This window comes from Alosa pseudoharengus, unplaced genomic scaffold (genome assembly GCF_046254945.1).
Source record: "Alosa pseudoharengus isolate Yale_2024_CS ecotype anadromous, Long Island Sound unplaced genomic scaffold, YU_APseudo_1.1 YU_APseudo_1.1_scf_20, whole genome shotgun sequence".
In the NCBI taxonomy this organism is placed as follows: Eukaryota; Metazoa; Chordata; class Actinopteri; order Clupeiformes; family Clupeidae; genus Alosa; species Alosa pseudoharengus.
Window position 1 is genome coordinate 22,918,116 of NW_027468664.1, and position 18,865 is coordinate 22,936,980.

An 18,865-nucleotide genomic window follows, 5' to 3' on the forward strand; every position below is an offset into this window, starting at 1 on the left:
AATACCGGCCCACTTTTTTAGTGGTGGTGGAAATTGGATAAATAAAACAACAGTTCTGCTCTTACTATCCTGTAGTTTTTATTAGTACCAATATTCCACTATTCCACAAGGATAGATTGATAAGTTAACAAAAAAAGGAAGGAAGAAATAAAGCATTAAATGTATCCCACAATTCCACTAAGAGGCATATTGAACTATTGTTTACATGTTTTTTGGGCCAGCTATCATGTTGTTGTTTGGTGATTTACTCCTTTACTACACCCACTTCTGAGCAAAGGCATATAGGTTGATCATGTAGCCTACTGCCGTCATATACTGTTCTTTCTTACATTAAATAACTTCAATTCATATGGTTAACTCTATTATCCTTTCTACTTGTCTAGTTATAACTAATTTCGGGCTCATCATTTTCAGCGGGGGACTGATCTGTTGCTCAGAGGCTACTTTTGTTTTTAGGCCTAGGCTACTGCATACACAGATCAAGCTTGAGATTTGTTATCCATATTTGCATAATATTTACAAAGTATATGAATCGCCATATTGGATGATACAAAAAGGCGAATATTTTAATTAATTTAATGTGTTGCTTGTGAATAGGTTGACAACGCTACAACATCCAGTATTAGCCCAATAATTACGCCGCTAATAATCATGGCTATCTCTCTTTACCAGTTGCCACTTGTGTCTGTCCGGAAGCTGTATCTGGAAGCTTGGCACATTTGGCAGCAATTTCCCCCAATACTTTTCGTCTTAAAATAACTTGTTTGGCAAACACACATACATACAATCTGCAACTACTTCCATCTCTCTGTTTAATAAACTCAATGCACATTAAAGGATTAAATTATTAAACTAAAGATTAAATTAAAGACTTTTATGAGTATGTAAGAGCTGAGCTTGACATAATTAAAATGAAAGGTGGCCCCTAGTGAAGAGGCACCATGGTAGTGGTATTGCCTGTGCCATGCGTCTCGTACCCCATATCGTCCATACTGTCAAAGTGGGCACCTAGGGAGGTGATGCCCGCTCTGCTGGCACGCCCGCTGAGGATCCTCAGCTCGCTCTCGCTGTTGGTGCCGTAGTGGCTGAAGGACAGGCCCTGAGGTTGGCCCGCTGCCAGGACACGGCCCCTGTTGGTCACAAACTGCAGCAGGGAGATGAAGTTGCTGGGGATGTACTTCCCCGATACCTGGACGATGGCCTCGCCCTTGAAGAGGGACATCTCCACAAGGTTGGTGGTGTTGCGGCCGACCTGAGGACTCCAGACGAAGCCATACTTCAGCTGAAACCTGAATGCGATCAATTGACCATATAAGAGGCAGGTTATTCTCAGTGTTTCCAGAGGGGTAAAAGTTCCAGTTCGCAGCTAAAGCTGCCTTCCCTCTTTGAGAGGAACACCAAATACTGTATAGAGGAAGGTGATGTAAGTTACAGAGGGATGACCTTCGTCTTTGGAGCTAGAGGCTTTCCTTTCATCAGTCTACCTTCCAAAAGCTATGGCCAAACATGGCTAACATAGATCTATATTTATTAGAACTGCAGAAGCAGTCTAGAATGATTTAATTATTCTACAAATCTGACAGCTTAGTAGACAATTTGTTCAGCACTTCCTCATGGCTGAAATCAGTTAAACTAAGTTTAGTGGAGTGTTTAGGCTCAAATTGTCTTAACAATTGATCATTTTATAATAAAAGCATCAAATTTGGTAGAGAAACTCACAAAGGGGGTCTGATCAGATTTAGAATCGTAGCCGCCTCAGATTTGGTCCCTGGGGACCATGTCCGTCATATGGATGTTATTAGGTGGAAAAGCATAGAAAACAGAAACTAACTATCTAATACAGTTCTTTTAAAGTCAAATATGGATGTTATTAGGTGGAAAAGGATAGAAAACAGAAACTAACTAATACAAATGGTTTAAAGTCAAATATGGATGTTGTTAGGTGGAAAAGGATAGAAAACAGAAACTAACTAACTAATACAGTTATTTTGGTATTGATGTTAAATTGTGTATTTATTCAATTGAAAATATTCATGTAAAACTATAATAGCCCTGGGATACTTGGAAGAATATGTATCCAAAGATGACCAATATCTAGTAAAGATTTTGCTTACGGCAAGTAAGAAGGCTATCACTAAGAATTGCCTGAAAGCAAACATACCAAATCATAAACAGTGGTGTACTATCATTGAGGAAATCCAAGGGATGGAAAGGATAACATACAAATTAAAAATGAAAGAAGAAGTGGTTACAAAATGAATAGAAGGTAACAAGTTAAAACAAAAATGTAGAGTATGAATGTCCCCTCATGTTATAGCCCCCCTTATTTTTTTATTTTTTTTGTGTCGGTTTTCTCTCTATGAGAAATCTATGTATGTATTTGTTGTTACCAATAAAAAAAGTAAAAAAAATTAAAATAAAGTAAAAAAAACTATAACTATAATAGCCTACTCCCACTATATTGTTCTTGTTCGAAAAAAATAATGCAGATGTGAGTGGAGTGTGGGCACTCGGAGTGTGTGTGCAAGTGTGCAGTGTGGTATAATGAATAATGGGTAAATAGCCAATAATGGTCTTCGCTAATTACAATCAGCTAACTTGAAAACAGCCATGTTCAATGAAGCACAGTATTTCAGTGTAGGCTATTGCTAAAGCGTCAGCCCTTGTGTGAAGCCCTCCTTTTGTGAAGACCTATGCAGGTAAAGACAAGGAAGTTATCCTTCCCTTCCTTGTAGCATCCCATTGTATATTCCAATGTGGGGAAAGTTCACCTCATCTAAATAGCCATTTCCTCATTACCAGTATAGTTGAGGTTGAAGATATTAAGTGCATCAAGTTATTCACTTACAGGACCTTCAAGATACAGTACATAGCCTTGTGATTCTCTTGTTCAGTTCTGCACTGGACCTGAATTAGGCACAGATATTGTAAAAACACACATGATTTTGGCCTATTAATTTTAATGTGGTTCATTGAAAGCGCTGCCTTTTTGTTCTGTGAAGGATTGGAGTGGTAGGCACCTGATACTCTTAATGTATTTGAACGTGTCCTAGTCACACACTGTATCTTGATTGTTCCCTTTGTTTTTCACTTTGGACAAAAGCGTCAGCTAAATTTATATAAATTCTTGAATGATTCTTGAAGAATTCTGACTACACAAATTCTTATCACACTTCATAAACTTACATAGTGGTACTGACTGGTATCACAGGGGCCAAATGTTTATATATATATATATGTTTTTTTATTATTATTTAAATATTTAAGGGCCTTGTCCATGAGTATATGTGAAGAATTATATATTAACTTAAAAATATGTAACTATTAGTTTTTGATTTCAATCCCTTTTCACCCAACGAAACCCATATTTGTCATATTTGTATTTGTTTGTTTTTACTTTGCTTTTAATACAAAGTGATACATTTTTGTGCTTAACTTGCCCACTAGTACAACATTTTGAGTTTACATACCCAGTGACAATGTTGTTGTTCTGCTCCCACATTCTAACAGCGGTGATGCGGCCCGTTCCAGGCGTGGCATACCGGGTTCCGGTGCCGCTGCCCACGGTTTCAGAGAAAGAGTACTGATCCGTCTGGTCTGTGTGACAGAAGAGGAGAGATCACACATTAGGAAACGTTATAACCCGCTGCCACAACAACCCTCATTATTCCCCACTTTCCCCGGCTCCTTTCATGGTTTGACAGTGTCAAAGTGCCGCCGTTTCCTGCCGACATTTGCCGCTGTGAGTCTGATTCACTGCATTTGTTGGCAGTCAGCCACTGCAGTGTCGAGTTTCATGGTCTGCTTAGCGACGTGTACAGGTACTCACGTTCAGCCCAGGCACTGGAGCACAGAAGACACAAGGCCAGCAGCGCAAACATGTCTGCAAGAAGACACAACATGACCTTCCCAACAATGTTCAATAAGTACACATTGTTCATATAAGGAACGTTCATGTAACAATTGCCTCTTAGCCAGCTGTCCATAGGAAACAAGACATCAACAGTACATTTTTAGTAGTTAGTAGTCTATATTTTTAGTAGTTTAGTATATTTTTAGTAGTTTGAGGTGTTTCTTTATGACATTAATACTTTGAAAATATGCTGCTTTAAAATATCTTGGGATTTGTCTGAAAGGCACTCACCGTCTTTGTATGTGTGTAGTGTCCAAGAAGGAGCGGGATCTTCGCTTCTGAGCAGGAGATTCTGAATGATGTATACTTACCATTTCTCTGCTTATTTATAGTGTTTTTCAGTGAATGGTCATATTCAAGGTACACAGTTCAGGTTACTCATCTATTGTTCGACTGGTAATTGCAAAACACTTTCTTTGTGAAATGGCAGAAATAGGAGAAGGGAATATCACTAATTGTGAAATGTTTCCCTCTCTCTGCAACAAGACAATGCTCAGGCTTAGTAGGGATTTTCAACGATTGTGTTGAGTTTACATAGATAGATTTTCCAGAATACAGATGAAACAATGGCCTACTGGCACATTAACTGAGACGTAACCCGTATGCGTCATCACAACATTTATGGGGTGGATCTTTCTCAGTAGAACTGATTATGCGAGCAGTGTGGCTCTTTGGCCTATTTCCAGACAATGGCAGGTGTGCTTGCAGTTATACATCCAGGTGACAAGACAAGATTTGTTTTGTTTTGTTTTTTTCAACCAGCAGAACAAACTTGGCCTTGCTCAATTACATTTTTTCTTGATCACTTTAATGCTTGTGTCAACTCGGACATTACGTTTTCAAAACAATTAACACATAAATCTAAACAAAAGCACTCTGGCCAAAATTATAAATTTTGCACTCACAAACCATGTTAAAAAAAATCAGCAAAGGCAAATTTTTGCCTTCAAACAACACAACTTGTAGTCAAATCACTATGCTTTCAATCAATCATTACACAATGGACAACAAAATACAGAGTTTCAGCCTTCATGTATGTGTCATTTCTTTCTAATTTGTATGGTATCAGTTAATGTATTGAATAAATATAATTGTTATCATTCCTCCCAAGATGTAACTGTCATTGACATGTACGACTATACTGTAAGTACCTAAAAGACACATTTCATACATTGAACTACAACTTGAAATAGAGACCTACAATAAACATCTTAACTTGTCAGCTTTTGTATTGTCTCAGTACTTTCTCTAAATGTACCTTAGATCTATGCTTGCAAATGGATAACGAATGATTGCTGATTGAAGAACTGTGCAAAGTGTCACACAGTGACATTAGAAGTTAATAATTTTGCAAGCAATATTGATTAGATGTGAGTAAGTGCTTTCCATTTGTTCAACACAGTTAATCCAATAGAGCTTGGACTCTGTATGAGAACTGTGTTAGATGTTTTGGAAAAGGATCTGATAAATGTGTTAAACCGATGAAAAAGTGATAACACATGACTTTTGCTGTGCTCAGAAGGTGAAGCTCAAGGTCAAGAAGATCACAGTACCATTAAGTGCATGTAAGCAATCAAGAAATACTGTAATAATAAAGGTATGGATTTTACTTTTTAATTTGGATTTTACTTATCTTATAATTACACATCAATAAAAACTCCAGGCCACCAACTCCCATACGTTACATACAACAACAAGCCCAGGCTGCACCAGGCTGTATTTGTTGCCGTTTCCAGAACCTGGGCTGTCTACAGAGACCTTGTTTTTTGTTTTTTTACAGTGTATTCAGGGGACAGGAAGCTAGCGGATTGTGAGGTGATGTTTGCTGTATGTGACAAAAAATGTTTTAGCTTAGAAACCTCTTGCACCTTTAAAATGACAAAGTTCTTTGTAATGACTGACAATATTATTCTACTGCTGCATGCATTTGCAAGCCGAAGAAAACATGTAAAATCTATGCAATAAGACAAAAGCTTTGGCTATACAATAAGACATCAGTTTCCACAGGAATAGAGACTCTGACGTGAAGTTAATTGAGTCATACTGGCTCCACAGGAAGAGGGCGCCATCTCCTCTGGGCTGAATCAGAATCTGTTCACACATAAGGAATTTGGTTCTGGTTGCTGGTGTCACACTAACATTACAAGTAGGCTAAGGGATAATTGGAGGGCCGTTTAATATGGAAGCATATGAGTAGCTTTATTCAAATGAGAATGCAATCTGCAATATGCAATTCAAAAAGACATTACATTATGCAATTGCCAATTCATTATGCAATGTAATATTGCAATTTGCAATAATTTCCAACAAATTGTATTTTAATTTGCAAAGTGACAATGAAATCCTAAAATCAATTTCAATAATTTTGGTTAAAAAATAGAATAAACATGGATTGAATTGCATTCCATTTTGCCATGGTACTTCAGTCTCAAAATTCAAATGGCAATTAATTTTGCATTTCAATTTTCAATATTCAGTTTTATCATTTATCTGTCAATTCGTTTTGCAATTTAATATTTAAAGTGCAATGTAGGATTGCATTTTGAAAACATATTTGGCAAAACTGTCAATGCCAGCCTGAAAACATTTTGGATTATTTTGGTGCCATCGTTTTGAGGCATTTTATTCAAATGGAAAAGAAATAGCGCCCCCCGTGATTGCATTGCACTTTGGTCACGTTCATTTCGTGTTACAATTTAAACGTTTTAATCGCTAAAACTGTCTTGTTTGTAGAACTAATGTCTTCCGACACATATAAACTAATTTCTCAACTTGCAGGACAAACTGCCGTTACTAGTTCTAAATTGATGGTTGCTACGGCCAAAGGCCAGTCGTTAGTTCTATCACTCCCGTTGTCAAGCGGGCGTATCCCAAGATTCTGATGAACTTTAGCTTTGAAACATCGCTATTTTACTTAGCCTGCTGTCATCCATCTAGCTAAAAGACACCTCCGTCATATGCTACAATGTTGCCATGTTCTGAACGTCTGCATTTTACAGCTCGGATGCAACGTGACAGTTCATTTAAACTTCAGAACGAGTTCGGCGAATTAATATACAAGTGTGATACGGCCAAAAAAATGGATCTACTTCATAGGTGTGCAAATAACATACGGTTAATGGTCGTTCTAAATTACGTAGGACACTGGGAAATTCAACCAAGCAGTGGAATAATAGACAATAATGTACAGATTTACATACATACATATACTGTACATAAATACACACACATACATAGGCTACAAAACAATATTTCATACAGACAAGCAGTGATGAGAGAAAAAATGACAAAGTAACATGATAATTATGGTTATGGTACTGTATGTATTTATCAGACACTTTTGTCCAGTTTTACTATGAACTATGTAATGACCTTTGTAGATCATGTCTTCTGGTCCACAAATTATGCTGTGTGTTGATCTAAAACATTAAGCTTCAGCATTTGTGAACAACAGTTATAGATTTATGTTCAACTTACCTGGTTAGGAGGTGCGTCTGGTGTATCGCACAGGTTTGTCTTCACCCTCATTAGCAGTGGGCTTTGTCTTGAGCATGTAGAATGCAATAGCTAAAGTCAAACACATTATTACACATTATTGATTCACATAGTGCTATTAACAATAGAAAGCTTAGGACTTGACACACACACACACACACACACACACGCAGACATACACACACTCGCGCACACACACACAACAGATATGTTTTCATTGCTTCTGGAAACGGCCAGGTAGGCCATTCGAGCACATCTGCTTCAGAGAGCTGGATATGAGTAGCCTAGAAATCTAGACACGCCCCTAGCGGCAGCAAATTACATTTGCTGCCAGGGCTAGTCTAGCAACTCTCCGTTGACAATGTGAGCTCCAGAAATCAAAACTTAATCTGGCATTGAAATCGTGTATAGAGTCGTTTGTTGGGCTAAACATAATGATTGATGGCAGAGTTGCAACGGTTTGGCTTGAATTCCCTGCTACTTGAAAACAAATATCCTATTGCGGTCCTATATTGCGTGCAGAGGGAATTTGAAAGACAACTGATTATCCCGCACCTCGGACTGAGCACTGCGAACGGTGAACGGTGAGTGTCCAGACCCTACATTTTAATGTGGGTCTGGCTCGCCAGGCTAGGATATGAGTTCTATCTGCATTTGACTGCAGCCTTGTGCACTCTGGGCTGTCTGTATTTTTCTTTACGATATGTTTTAGTTGCTGCTGCTGGTGTGTGTGTGTATGTGTGTATGACACCTCTGCATACAAACATGAAACAGGAAGTAAATGTGTGACCATTATGTTTGTGTGTGTGTGTGTGTGTGTGTGTGTGTGTGTGTGTGTTTGACCATCACATCTTCAGATGTTCTTGTCCTACACAGCATGTTTGCATATTATAGACAGGATGATTTCTGTGAAAGCTTTTAAAAACAAAGCTCTTACCGAGGAGGAGAACAACTTTGTAGCAGTGAGGAAGCAGGGCCAGGAACCAGGAGTGTAGCAGGAGGTCACATGGTGCATTCTGGGAATCGTAGGAGAGTTTGGCGTTGCCATGGCATTGGGCATCTGGCGTCAACAAACAAACTCTCACAGCACCTTTGGTTCCGCTCGGAATGTGGAATGTCAGAGACTCCACAAAGCTGAACCTGAACGGGACAACACTGGGGACCGGGTCATGTGACAAAACAGGGAAGTAGAGTGTCAAAAGTACAGACAGGCAGGACAGTATGTGTGAGTGTGTGCAAGTGTGGTTGAGTGTGTGTATGTGTATCTGTGTGTCTGTATATAGGAAAGTGGTTTCAAAAGTGTTGTGTCTTTCCTATATGCTTGCTCTCTCATTGTCCCTGCCTGAATGTACCGTCCATACTGTCAGTGAATCCATCCATGGATGTGATTCCATGTTTTATGTACTTCCTTGCCTATACCTAATTGTACAGTGTACTTGGGTACCTTGAAAGGCGCTTTTCTCATAATAAATGTATTATTATGACCGCCGCGCAGCGAAGCGGCGGTCATATAGGTTTAGTCAGATTTTTTTTTTTTTTTTTTTTTCTTTTTCGCATGTCCAAATTTCCGTCAATGATTCCCGGGACACTGAAAGACCGGGGTAGACGAAACTTGGTGGGCATGTAACCCCATATGGATAGCATGGAACCATCGTTTTTCGTTTTGATCTGTAGCCCCCCCGCTGGCTGCACCCCCTGAAAGGAGGGTAGGGCAGACACAGTTTTCTGTGAATATCTCGAGAACCGTAAGGTTTAGGAGGACCATTTTTTTTTTGTATGTTGATCTCAAGGGGCCATGTCAACCCATTCCATAACCACTCATTTCATGTATAGCACCACCTAGTTAAACACAAAAAAGTAAAAATGAGGTGTTGTAATCGCAGGTATCTGTGACCTAACATAGTCAAAACTGCACGAAATTGGAAGTGTAGGATCATTATGACACCCTCTGAATGCACGCCAAGTTTCGTGGAATTCCGTTCATGGGGGGCCACACAATAAATTAATTTATGTTACTATACACCAACTGGCCTGTAGGTGGCCGGAGACAGTTTTCAGTGAATATCTCGAGAACCGTAGGGCCTAGGAGGTCCACCTTTTTTTTGTATGTTGATCTCAAGGGGCCATGTCAACCCATCCCATTACCACTTATTTCATGTATAGTGCCACCTAGTTAAAAATGAAAAAGCAAAAAATTAGGTGTTTTCATCACAATATCTCTGGCTGACATGGTCAAAACTGCACGAAATTGAAAGTGTAGGATCATTATGACACCCTCCGAATGCATGCCAAGTTTTGTGTAATTTCGTTCATGGGGGGCCTTACAATAAAACAATTTATGTGTACATTTAGTGACGTACACAAACAAGGATTCCCGGGACACTGAAAGACCGGGGTACACAAAACTTGGTGGGCATGTACCCCCACATGGATAGCATGGAACTGTCATTTTTCGTTTTGATCTATAGCCCCCCCGCTGGACTGGACCCCCGAAAGGAGGGTAGGCCAGACACAGTTCTCTGTGAATATCTTGAGAACTGTAGGGCCTAGGATGACCATTTTTCCGTATATTTGCCTCCAGGGGTCATGTTAACCCAGTTCATGTGCACACATGTGCACAAACAGATACACACACACACACACACACATTCACAGTAATCATACGTATGACCAGGGCCGGCCCGAGGCATAAGCGAACTTAGCGGCTGCTTGGGGCCTCCTGGCCACCAGGGGGCCCCCAATCGAGTTTCTTTTTTTTTTTTTTACATAATAAATAACGTAAACAAGTGACATCAATGAATGAATAAATGAAACAATTATCATTCAAATCAAGAAAATTATGATTTCATGATCAATATGCCTGCCTACTGCTACTGTGTCTGCCAGCCTTTGAGTCACGCGCATAAAGTAGACACCTCGGGTGCATAATACAATTCGTGCAGACACTGCATCAAGTTCAACAATCGGAAGAGATGGTAATGTTAAGACAAGTCACAAAAAAGGACGTATCCCTCTTGTGCCGAAAACAGAACGAAGAAAATGACAGAGGAGGAGAAAAACGAGCAAGATACAGGTATGTTTTGCATGATTATTTACAGTATGTTTTGTGCTTGAGGTAGCTAGCTAGCTGTCATGATCTAATATAAGCCATCACCAGAGCTAAATCTCCGCCATCAACAGAGAAATGTCTCCCATTAATATATATTTATCTAGATGTATTTCAGATGTCAAGGATATTGGGATTGTTTTGGATGTTCAATCAAGCATGTACCCTAGCTCTAGGTGGGCTTATTATGTCGTAAATTAAAGTTAGCTAGCTGACTGAAGTGGACATTAGCACTACAGTAGCTACATGAAAACGTAGCTGAAGGCAAATTTACCACAGAGGGATTGTTTCTGATTTCGCACCTGAAAGTGTTGATAGTTTATTACTGCTCTATAATATGTGACATAGTGGTAAGTCTGATAGCAACAACAGACTAAGCCCAGGCTCCCAGTCCCAACCCAACCCACTGACTAGCGCGACTCTGGGCATCGGTAACGTTCCAGCTTCATAGGCAAAGATGGAACAGTAGCCTACGTGCGCTCTGCTCTAAGATCTTTGGAGAGAGATGGTAGTGTTTGAGAAAATATACCATGTTGGGTGGGGAGACTTCTGTGATGAAAATAAACTTACATATGATTAAGATAGTGGCAAGTGATGTAGCGGTGCTACCCTAATATTTAGGCTGCAGTAGATCACCATGTTAAGCGTTCACCATACTGCAATTAAGTATACTCTTTTGATTATGCCTCATTTGCCAATAGAATATGAATTGTTACATGTGGAATTGCTTGTTATTTGAGTGTAAGTAATGATAGCAAAATAAACTCATTCTGCTCGATCAACTATGCACTTATGCAATATATTATTTTTTTCAGAGACACTGTTGAAGTCCTTTGGAGCACATCTCTACCTCTACCTAACTCTACCTACCAGAAGGTGAGGTTTTCTTGATGGCAAATGGTTACATAGCCTGTTAATATGACACGACACATTTAACATCGTTTTTTTTTTATTTATTTATGTATTTATTTAATCATTGCAGGTTCGTCCACTGCAGAGTTGCAGATGCCTAAAAACAGGAACGAAGTAGGAATAATTATTTATTTTTTTGGACATTTTATTTTTGATTATTAATGTTTGTCTATTTTGTTTTTATTTTGTAGTTGAAAATTGCTCATTTAATGCACATTTGCGGATTTGTTCAGCAAATCTGTTGAAAAACAAGTCATTAAACTGATGTACTTGTTTACAACAAATACAAATGCTGTTGTATTTTGTTATTTGTCAATTCAACTTCAGTAAACCACCTTTAGTGCTTCACTTTGAATATGAATGTTTTTAAAATCTGTGATTTTAGTACCCTCTAAGATTAAAAGGTGACAGGGTTGGTGTAAATGACAAGTATATTAATACATTGGTTTACCAAGCACATGGGGCCAGAAGTCTAGATTGGAGCCCCAAAACATTTTTGGCATGTGAGCAAGGATGGATTACTCAATGAGCCTACCGAGCCCAAGAGGTCAAGGGACCCTGAACCCCAAGTTAGTTGTGTGAATTCACTACCAATAAGTCAAAAAGCAAAAGGCTATGAATCTGAACAAATTTAGGTACTGCCCTTCTCCATCTGACCATCCCAAAAATGCACCAGAATACAGGAAATCACATCTATGAACTAATCATGTTTTGGTACTTGTTGTCTAGCAGATACCAGTGAGAATTGAGTGTGGATAATGCAATTTAGTGAGACAGTTAGAATCATATAGGCCTTTCAGCGTGATTTCTTTTTGTGGAAAAAATGTGCTGGACTGGGCGGCGGTCATATTTTGTACCGATCTGCGGTACATCTAGTTATTATTATTATTATTATTATTATTATTATTATAACAGCCTGAAAGAATTTATATGTAGGACATCATATTAAAAAACTTGTTCTAACTGTTACGACCCCATGTGACCCCTTCAGGCCTGGCATGGCCATTGCATGGGCAATGCAGGCCTAGCTTGCCCAATTAGCTAATCACACACACCTGGTAAAGGTGTGTGGGTATTTAAAGGAACACGCCACCCAAAATCAGTAGTAATATATGTTCTTACCTTAACTTTCACGAGTTGAGTCATACCTCTCCCGCGCCGGTAGGTGCACTCAAACGCTCTGTCGCGCGGCTCGAATGTGTTAGCATGTTGCTATGCTAGCGGGCTCTGCCGTGGCCGTAGAGAGGAACATAGCAGTATTCAAACACCTCCACGTTTTCCCTACTTAAATACAGTTGCACGAGTAGTTGATAAAAATGTGTACGTCACACAACATGAAACGTGGAGATTTTCCAAGCGAATAAACAGGAGAACTACAATGTGTGGCGCAATAGCACTTGGGAGTACTTCGACCTAGCGTGGTAATATTATTAACACCTAATTGTAGATCCTATCCACCACAGAGTTTAGAATCCATGCTGGATCGACCCTCAGCCTCTCCCTCCCCTCTGAGCGAGAGAGAGGCACACACACTAGAGATGCGCTGATGGGCTATTATTTCAACCATAACTGCATAGCAAAACTTATCATCCATCAGCAATCCATCAGCACCAAAGTTTGTTGACCAATTTTCAAAACTGCACCCGCCCACCATCCGCTGGTTGTTTTAATGTAGGCTATATGGGTGATGCAGCGCTGCTGACGTGAGGCTAGAAAGCCCTTGCCTGTTCTAGAAAGACTGATCTAATGCAGCAAATATATTAAAAGGCAAAAGTCGTGCATTGGCTAGGCCTATCCCCAGAATATCAGCAGCAAACTCAGTCTCTGTCGCGCAAAACAGTCTCCAAATAAAACGCACATCGGCCTGTTGCCTATTCTGCCAGCTTGTGACAATATATCGTCCAAAATGCTTGATTGCATTGCATTCTCCACATTTTTAGCTACATTTTCATGTACCACATCAGCATTTTTGTTCAGTGAATCTTTTGTAAATTGCTTTACAATTACCGTCGGGCCTATAGGCCTATTGCCTGGCTTGCCTCAGCTTCAGTCACGTCCTTTTACAATTTTATCATTGTAATAAAAAAACGCAATTTGCCACATAATTTCAGCATGCTCCTGGCATACTAATTAATGCCTATTGTACTTTATTTTTTGCAAAAAGAAAGAAATCCTTGATAAAATAACAAGTCATTCACATAGGCTACTTTACACACTGTTATGTCAGGTTGACTGACAAGCCTGTTCTGAAGACTCCCATTAATTTTGACTGCACGAGCGCGTCTTTTTCAGACAGACATCGCCATTCATTTTATAGCAGGCCATCGGACAAATATGACGCCTCGATATTAAAGAAACTCCGACTCCATTCATTCTGAAAGTCCACCGCACAACAATGCAACGTGCATGTTCACATTTTTAGTAACAACCGCCAAACTTGCTTGCTTGCCTTACACATCTAAGTTTTCCGACTATTTTTCTTACCTTCTTTTTCCGCTGTGGATGTTATTGAGTTTGTAGAAGTTTTAGCTCTTACGTTCTGAACATCTCGCACTGCCATCGCCCGATGTCATTTCTTAGTCATATCACTCTCTGTCTCTCTTTTAAATGCCTATTCCCTGAATGGTAGGCTACAATTATGTGTTTTATATATAGGCTAGGCTAATATCTAAACAAAATAACCCAGGCAGTCTCATCTAGGATATAACACAGGTTGAAGTTGGTTCTATTTAGGGAGGTGAATGTGTGTAAACATCTGTAGATGACTCAGAAATGACATCGGAAGACAAGGAGTGAATAGTGGCAAGAGGCAAGCCGAAGTCTGCTGACAAGGGCCCGACGGTAATTGTAAAGCAATTTACAAAAGATTCACTGAACAAAAATGCTGATGTGGTACATGAAAATTTAGCTAAAAATGTGGAGAATGCAATGTTATCAAGCATTTTGGACGATATATTGTCACAAGCTGGCAGAATAGGCAACAGGCCGATGTGCGTTTTATTTGGAGACTGTTTTGCGCGACAGAGACTGAGTTTGCTGCTGATATTCTGGGGATAGGCTACAACATAGCCAATGTACGACTTTAGCCTTTTAATATATTTGCTGCATTAGATCAGTCTTTCTAGAACAAGCAAGGGCTTTCTAGCCTCACGTCAGCAGCGCTGCATCACCCATATAGCCTAGCCTAAAACAACCAGCGGATGGTGGGCGGGTGCAGTTTTGAAAATTGGTCAACAAACTTTGGTGCTGATGGATGATAAGTTTTGCTATGCAGTTATGGTTGAAATAATAGCCCATCAGCGCATCTCTAGTGTGTGTGCCTCTCTCTCGCTCAGAGGGGAGGGAGAGGCTGAGGGTCGATCCAGCATGGATTCTAAACTCTGTGGTGGATAGGATCTACAATTAGGTGTTAATAATATTACCACGCTAGGTCGAAGTACTCCCAAGTGCTATTGCGCCACACATTGTAGTTCTCCTGTTTATTCGCTTGGAAAATCGAGTTGCTGTCTCTCTTGATTTGGGGCACTTTTCTGTTAGGCACATTCTGTTGCAGGCACCTTTGGGTTATCTCTCTCCCACTGGCACCTTCTCTTACTATCTTTGAACATCATACTGACTTTGGAACACACTTGCATACACACTTTTACTTTCCCCTAGGCATCTTTTGATAATGGTTATTTATTAGTGATGGGCAAATGAAGCTTTGGTGAAGCACTGAACCACTTTGAACAGTTGATTCGAAAATGGGTTCATTACTTGAAGCTTAAGTAACAGCGACCTCTCCTGGTGAAAAACCAAGACTGCATCTAAATTATCCTGGCTAGAAAGTGGACAAAAAGCTTTACTAGTGAAATAAATCTAGTGCACGCACCTAACCACCCCACACATATGTAGTGCACATGAATAAGAATGGGATATCATTCTTTTTACAAATAAAGATTGATCAGGAGCCATCAGAATAAAGTTTTCCCACGTCTCTCTTACATTGTAATAAATATAAATTGATACGAACAAACTATGCTTGTCACAGTAGAGGCTACGAACCAAACGCAATGTTGTGCATTGGCCTAAAGTTTTTATGCTTTGAGCGTGCTACAATTCAGACTAGAAACGAGGCCGTGCCAGCATGATCGGTTCGCGAGGCTGTGGCGCTGCAAAACACTCAGGTGATTCCATTCAGAGAATGAAGCAGTTTCTGCTTCGGATGTCATATGTCACGTGCTTTTTCCATACCAAAGCAACCTTTGGAGCAGTGGTTCAAATGGAACTGTAGTTAATGGTTTGAAGCACGTATCGAAGCTTCAGTGTCAGACTGCCATCACTATTATTTATAGCTTTTGGTTACTTTTAAATAAATACTTTATTGGTTAAAGTTATCTATGTTGTCCCGACTCCCTCTTTATGTTGTGGCTTAGAGCCGGGTCGTAACATAACCAATCACTATACAGTAAGTATGATTTCAAGATATTCTTTTTCAGGAGTTAATTACTGTAATTAATCAAGCCCCGTCTGCCATTCCGTCTCCTTTCTCTACACAAGGCCTTGTATAGATATTATGTTTATCTAATCTTTTGTTTGTTCCACAGAAGGCAATCTGCCGTCGCTCCTATAGGTATGGATTCAATTACATCTGCACCGATGTCGGGGCCTATGCCAATGAGTTTTTCATTCTTTAAATGTTAATCTATGGAATCTATGAATAAGTTCAATCTTATTCCAACTCAACGAGTCTTTCTGGGAGAAGTGATTTTCTATGTGTCAAACCCTCAGGGCAAAGGTAAAGAATATTATTATTATTATAAAGGTTGTTATTGTTAAATTACTAGGGCAATTCAGACAACATTCTTTGTGAATTTTCAGGAGAGGTACCTACTCTTTGGGATTGCAGTCCAGTCCTTGGAAGACGATCTTTGTGACTGATTCCAGGTTCCTTCCAGTTACAAGAGCGTAGCATGTGCCTTTGAGGGAGACCCTGTCTGGTATCAGAGACAAAATCTCTGGTTTCTGAGGAAAGAGGAGAGAACATGTGTGGGGGAATGGGTGCTCAGAGAGACTACGGAGGAGGGAGAGAGAGAGAATACTAAAATATAAATGAAATGATTGAAATGTAATAGCAGCCCAAAATCATGAACTTGCTTTCCATATAAAATAATCAAAAGTTGGTCATGGCATGCACAGATCAACTGTGCTTTTGAATAAATATTTCTACCATCATGCTTCAGGTGACATGAGTAAAAAAACAAATCATGAGACAAAGTATTTTTCTTTGATAAAAAGGCATAAAATAATGAAATGACACTAAAAATAGCCTAGGCCTTTATTTAAGTTGTTTTGGTGTGTCACCCAAAGATTTGCAACCCCTGTTAAAATGTTCTGTTGTCAAGCCAAATGCCCCATCAGATCCTCCATGTGTGACCATTTACCACTGTTGTTTTTCAGGTAACATGTCTATCCTGTGCTCCTTAGACATAAGTTGGAGCTAAAGGCGCAACTTACCGAGTAGTTTTGACCTGACAGACTTTGACCTGACTAAATTTGTCATTAGTCTTGTTTTCAGAAATGTAAATGAGCTTTTTGCATTTGTAATATTATTTACTGAAATGTAAATTTGTTCTTAGTTTGGCTTTGGGATGCTTTACATTTTAACCCTGTACAACAACAGGATGTAAGAAATTAATATTTGAACCTCAGGGAACACAAATTCTAAACTGGCCTGTCGTCATAAGAACGGTGAATAGGGCTCCACTGGTCTTGTGCTCTACAGGGATATTTGTCTCAGCAAGCGACCAGTGCAGGTCAGATGTGACATGTCTAGCCTAATTGCATTTAGCATCCAACATCTTGTGTGTATGGGAAGGTGTGTAGCCCCCTTACCTGCTCTGAGACACACACCAGCCACAGAAGGGGTCCAGGGCCGACCAGCAGTCCCGCAGAGTCTGATACACACCACACTGGGCCACAGGGACCTTTATCATACACACACACACACACACACACACACACACACACACACACACACACACACACACACACACACACACACACACACACAAGCACAAGTGTACATTATGCACGCTCATGCGCACAGTCAAACACACAAGCATCATTGCACCAGTCTATACAATCCCAATGTATCTAAATAATAAAATGAATTCAATATATTTCATGTCAGATCTTTCAAGTTGCTTCCAAGCCTCCAGATAAGTTACTCTTCTCAGTGACAGAGCAAATCCAAAATCTTTAAACATTCTCTCACACACACACACACATACACACGTACACACCTGGTTTCCCTGGGCTATGTAAATGTCTTTGTTATTCACAGGATCAAAGAGCATCTTGGGTAAAAACGTTTGACCCTCCCCTGAACTGTACAACACAGTAGGGCAGCCAGGTTTGAGGGACTAATCTAAAGCAACCTGGAATACAAATAACCAAAAGTTCTCCAGTCAAAATGAATCTGACAGTAATCTAAATGATGGGAAAAAACTTAATTGGAGTTGCAAAACCACATAGTGATCTTCTCATTTTATCTTTAAAGAACAGATTAGACGAACTGTCAATTTAAACAAACTAACAAACAAACAAAAACAGAAAGCTTTTGCTGTGTTGTACTTGTAAAATTATGACCAACCTTGATCAGTCGTCCAGTTCCAGTGCCAAAGAAAAGAACAATCCAGGAGTTGCTCTTCAAAGCAGCGACAGATGTGATGGAGCTGTTCCTGAACACCACAGCAGCGGGCCTGAGAACTTTATCCGTGATTTTATTAGACTATAATAAAGAGAAACACGCAAATTACATGATGTGGCTCATAGCTTATCCACACTGGACATTGCACTTGGACTTTATAACGGCAAAATTACATTTAGCTCTTAGCTGTCAACATTAAGGACATTCATAACTACTTTTCATTTTCTTACCTCTTTCTTTTCTTTATCTTGACACGAGTCACCTTTGTTGATACAGAAACCTGAAACAGGCGCTGTGCGTGATCGGCTGATGTCGAAAACCGCAACTACGGTAGGCTATCTCCGGGATTTGTCTCGACCTGAAAGACACCTGCCCAAAGGATGGGCGACTCTTCTGGAATAACAGCGGAGGACAGAAGCTTCCACGGTCTGCCTACGTCGCTTTCACAGCACTGCAGGACCGCACCTCGGAGGGTTGTAAATGTGCCCGCTTTGGTGTATTTTGGTGTACTGTCCAGACTCAAAAGCTTCTCTGTCGACTTGGAACCTCTCTTTTCATTCAACAGTAGATATACATGTGAGGATGTGTGCTGGAAGCCATCGACAAACTCACTCTACTCCTGAGCCACGAATATTGTGAATGCTTGCGGACGGCATCCCATGGATGTCTGTTTTAGAGAAAAGTCCACCTGTAAACTGTCCATCTTTTGTGTCCCGCAATGTTACCAGGCCATCGATGTCACATTCTG

The 18,865-nt window shown here is 39.9% G+C and overlaps 1 protein-coding gene across 1 annotated transcript; it reads right to left on the bottom strand.

The window, feature by feature from the left end:
• Positions 1 to 61: 61 nt before the first annotated feature.
• Positions 62 to 4,233, bottom strand: LOC143136684 (zymogen granule membrane protein 16-like). The gene is made up of 4 exons (XM_076297395.1): positions 4,145 to 4,233; positions 3,830 to 3,883; positions 3,471 to 3,597; positions 62 to 1,289 (listed from the first exon to the last, which is right to left on the bottom strand). The coding sequence occupies exons 2-4, from the start codon at positions 3,879 to 3,881 to the stop codon at positions 926 to 928; spliced, it is 543 nt and encodes a 180-aa protein (XP_076153510.1). The 5' UTR covers positions 3,882 to 3,883; positions 4,145 to 4,233; the 3' UTR covers positions 62 to 925.
• Between the last annotated feature and the right edge of the window lie 14,632 nt (positions 4,234 to 18,865).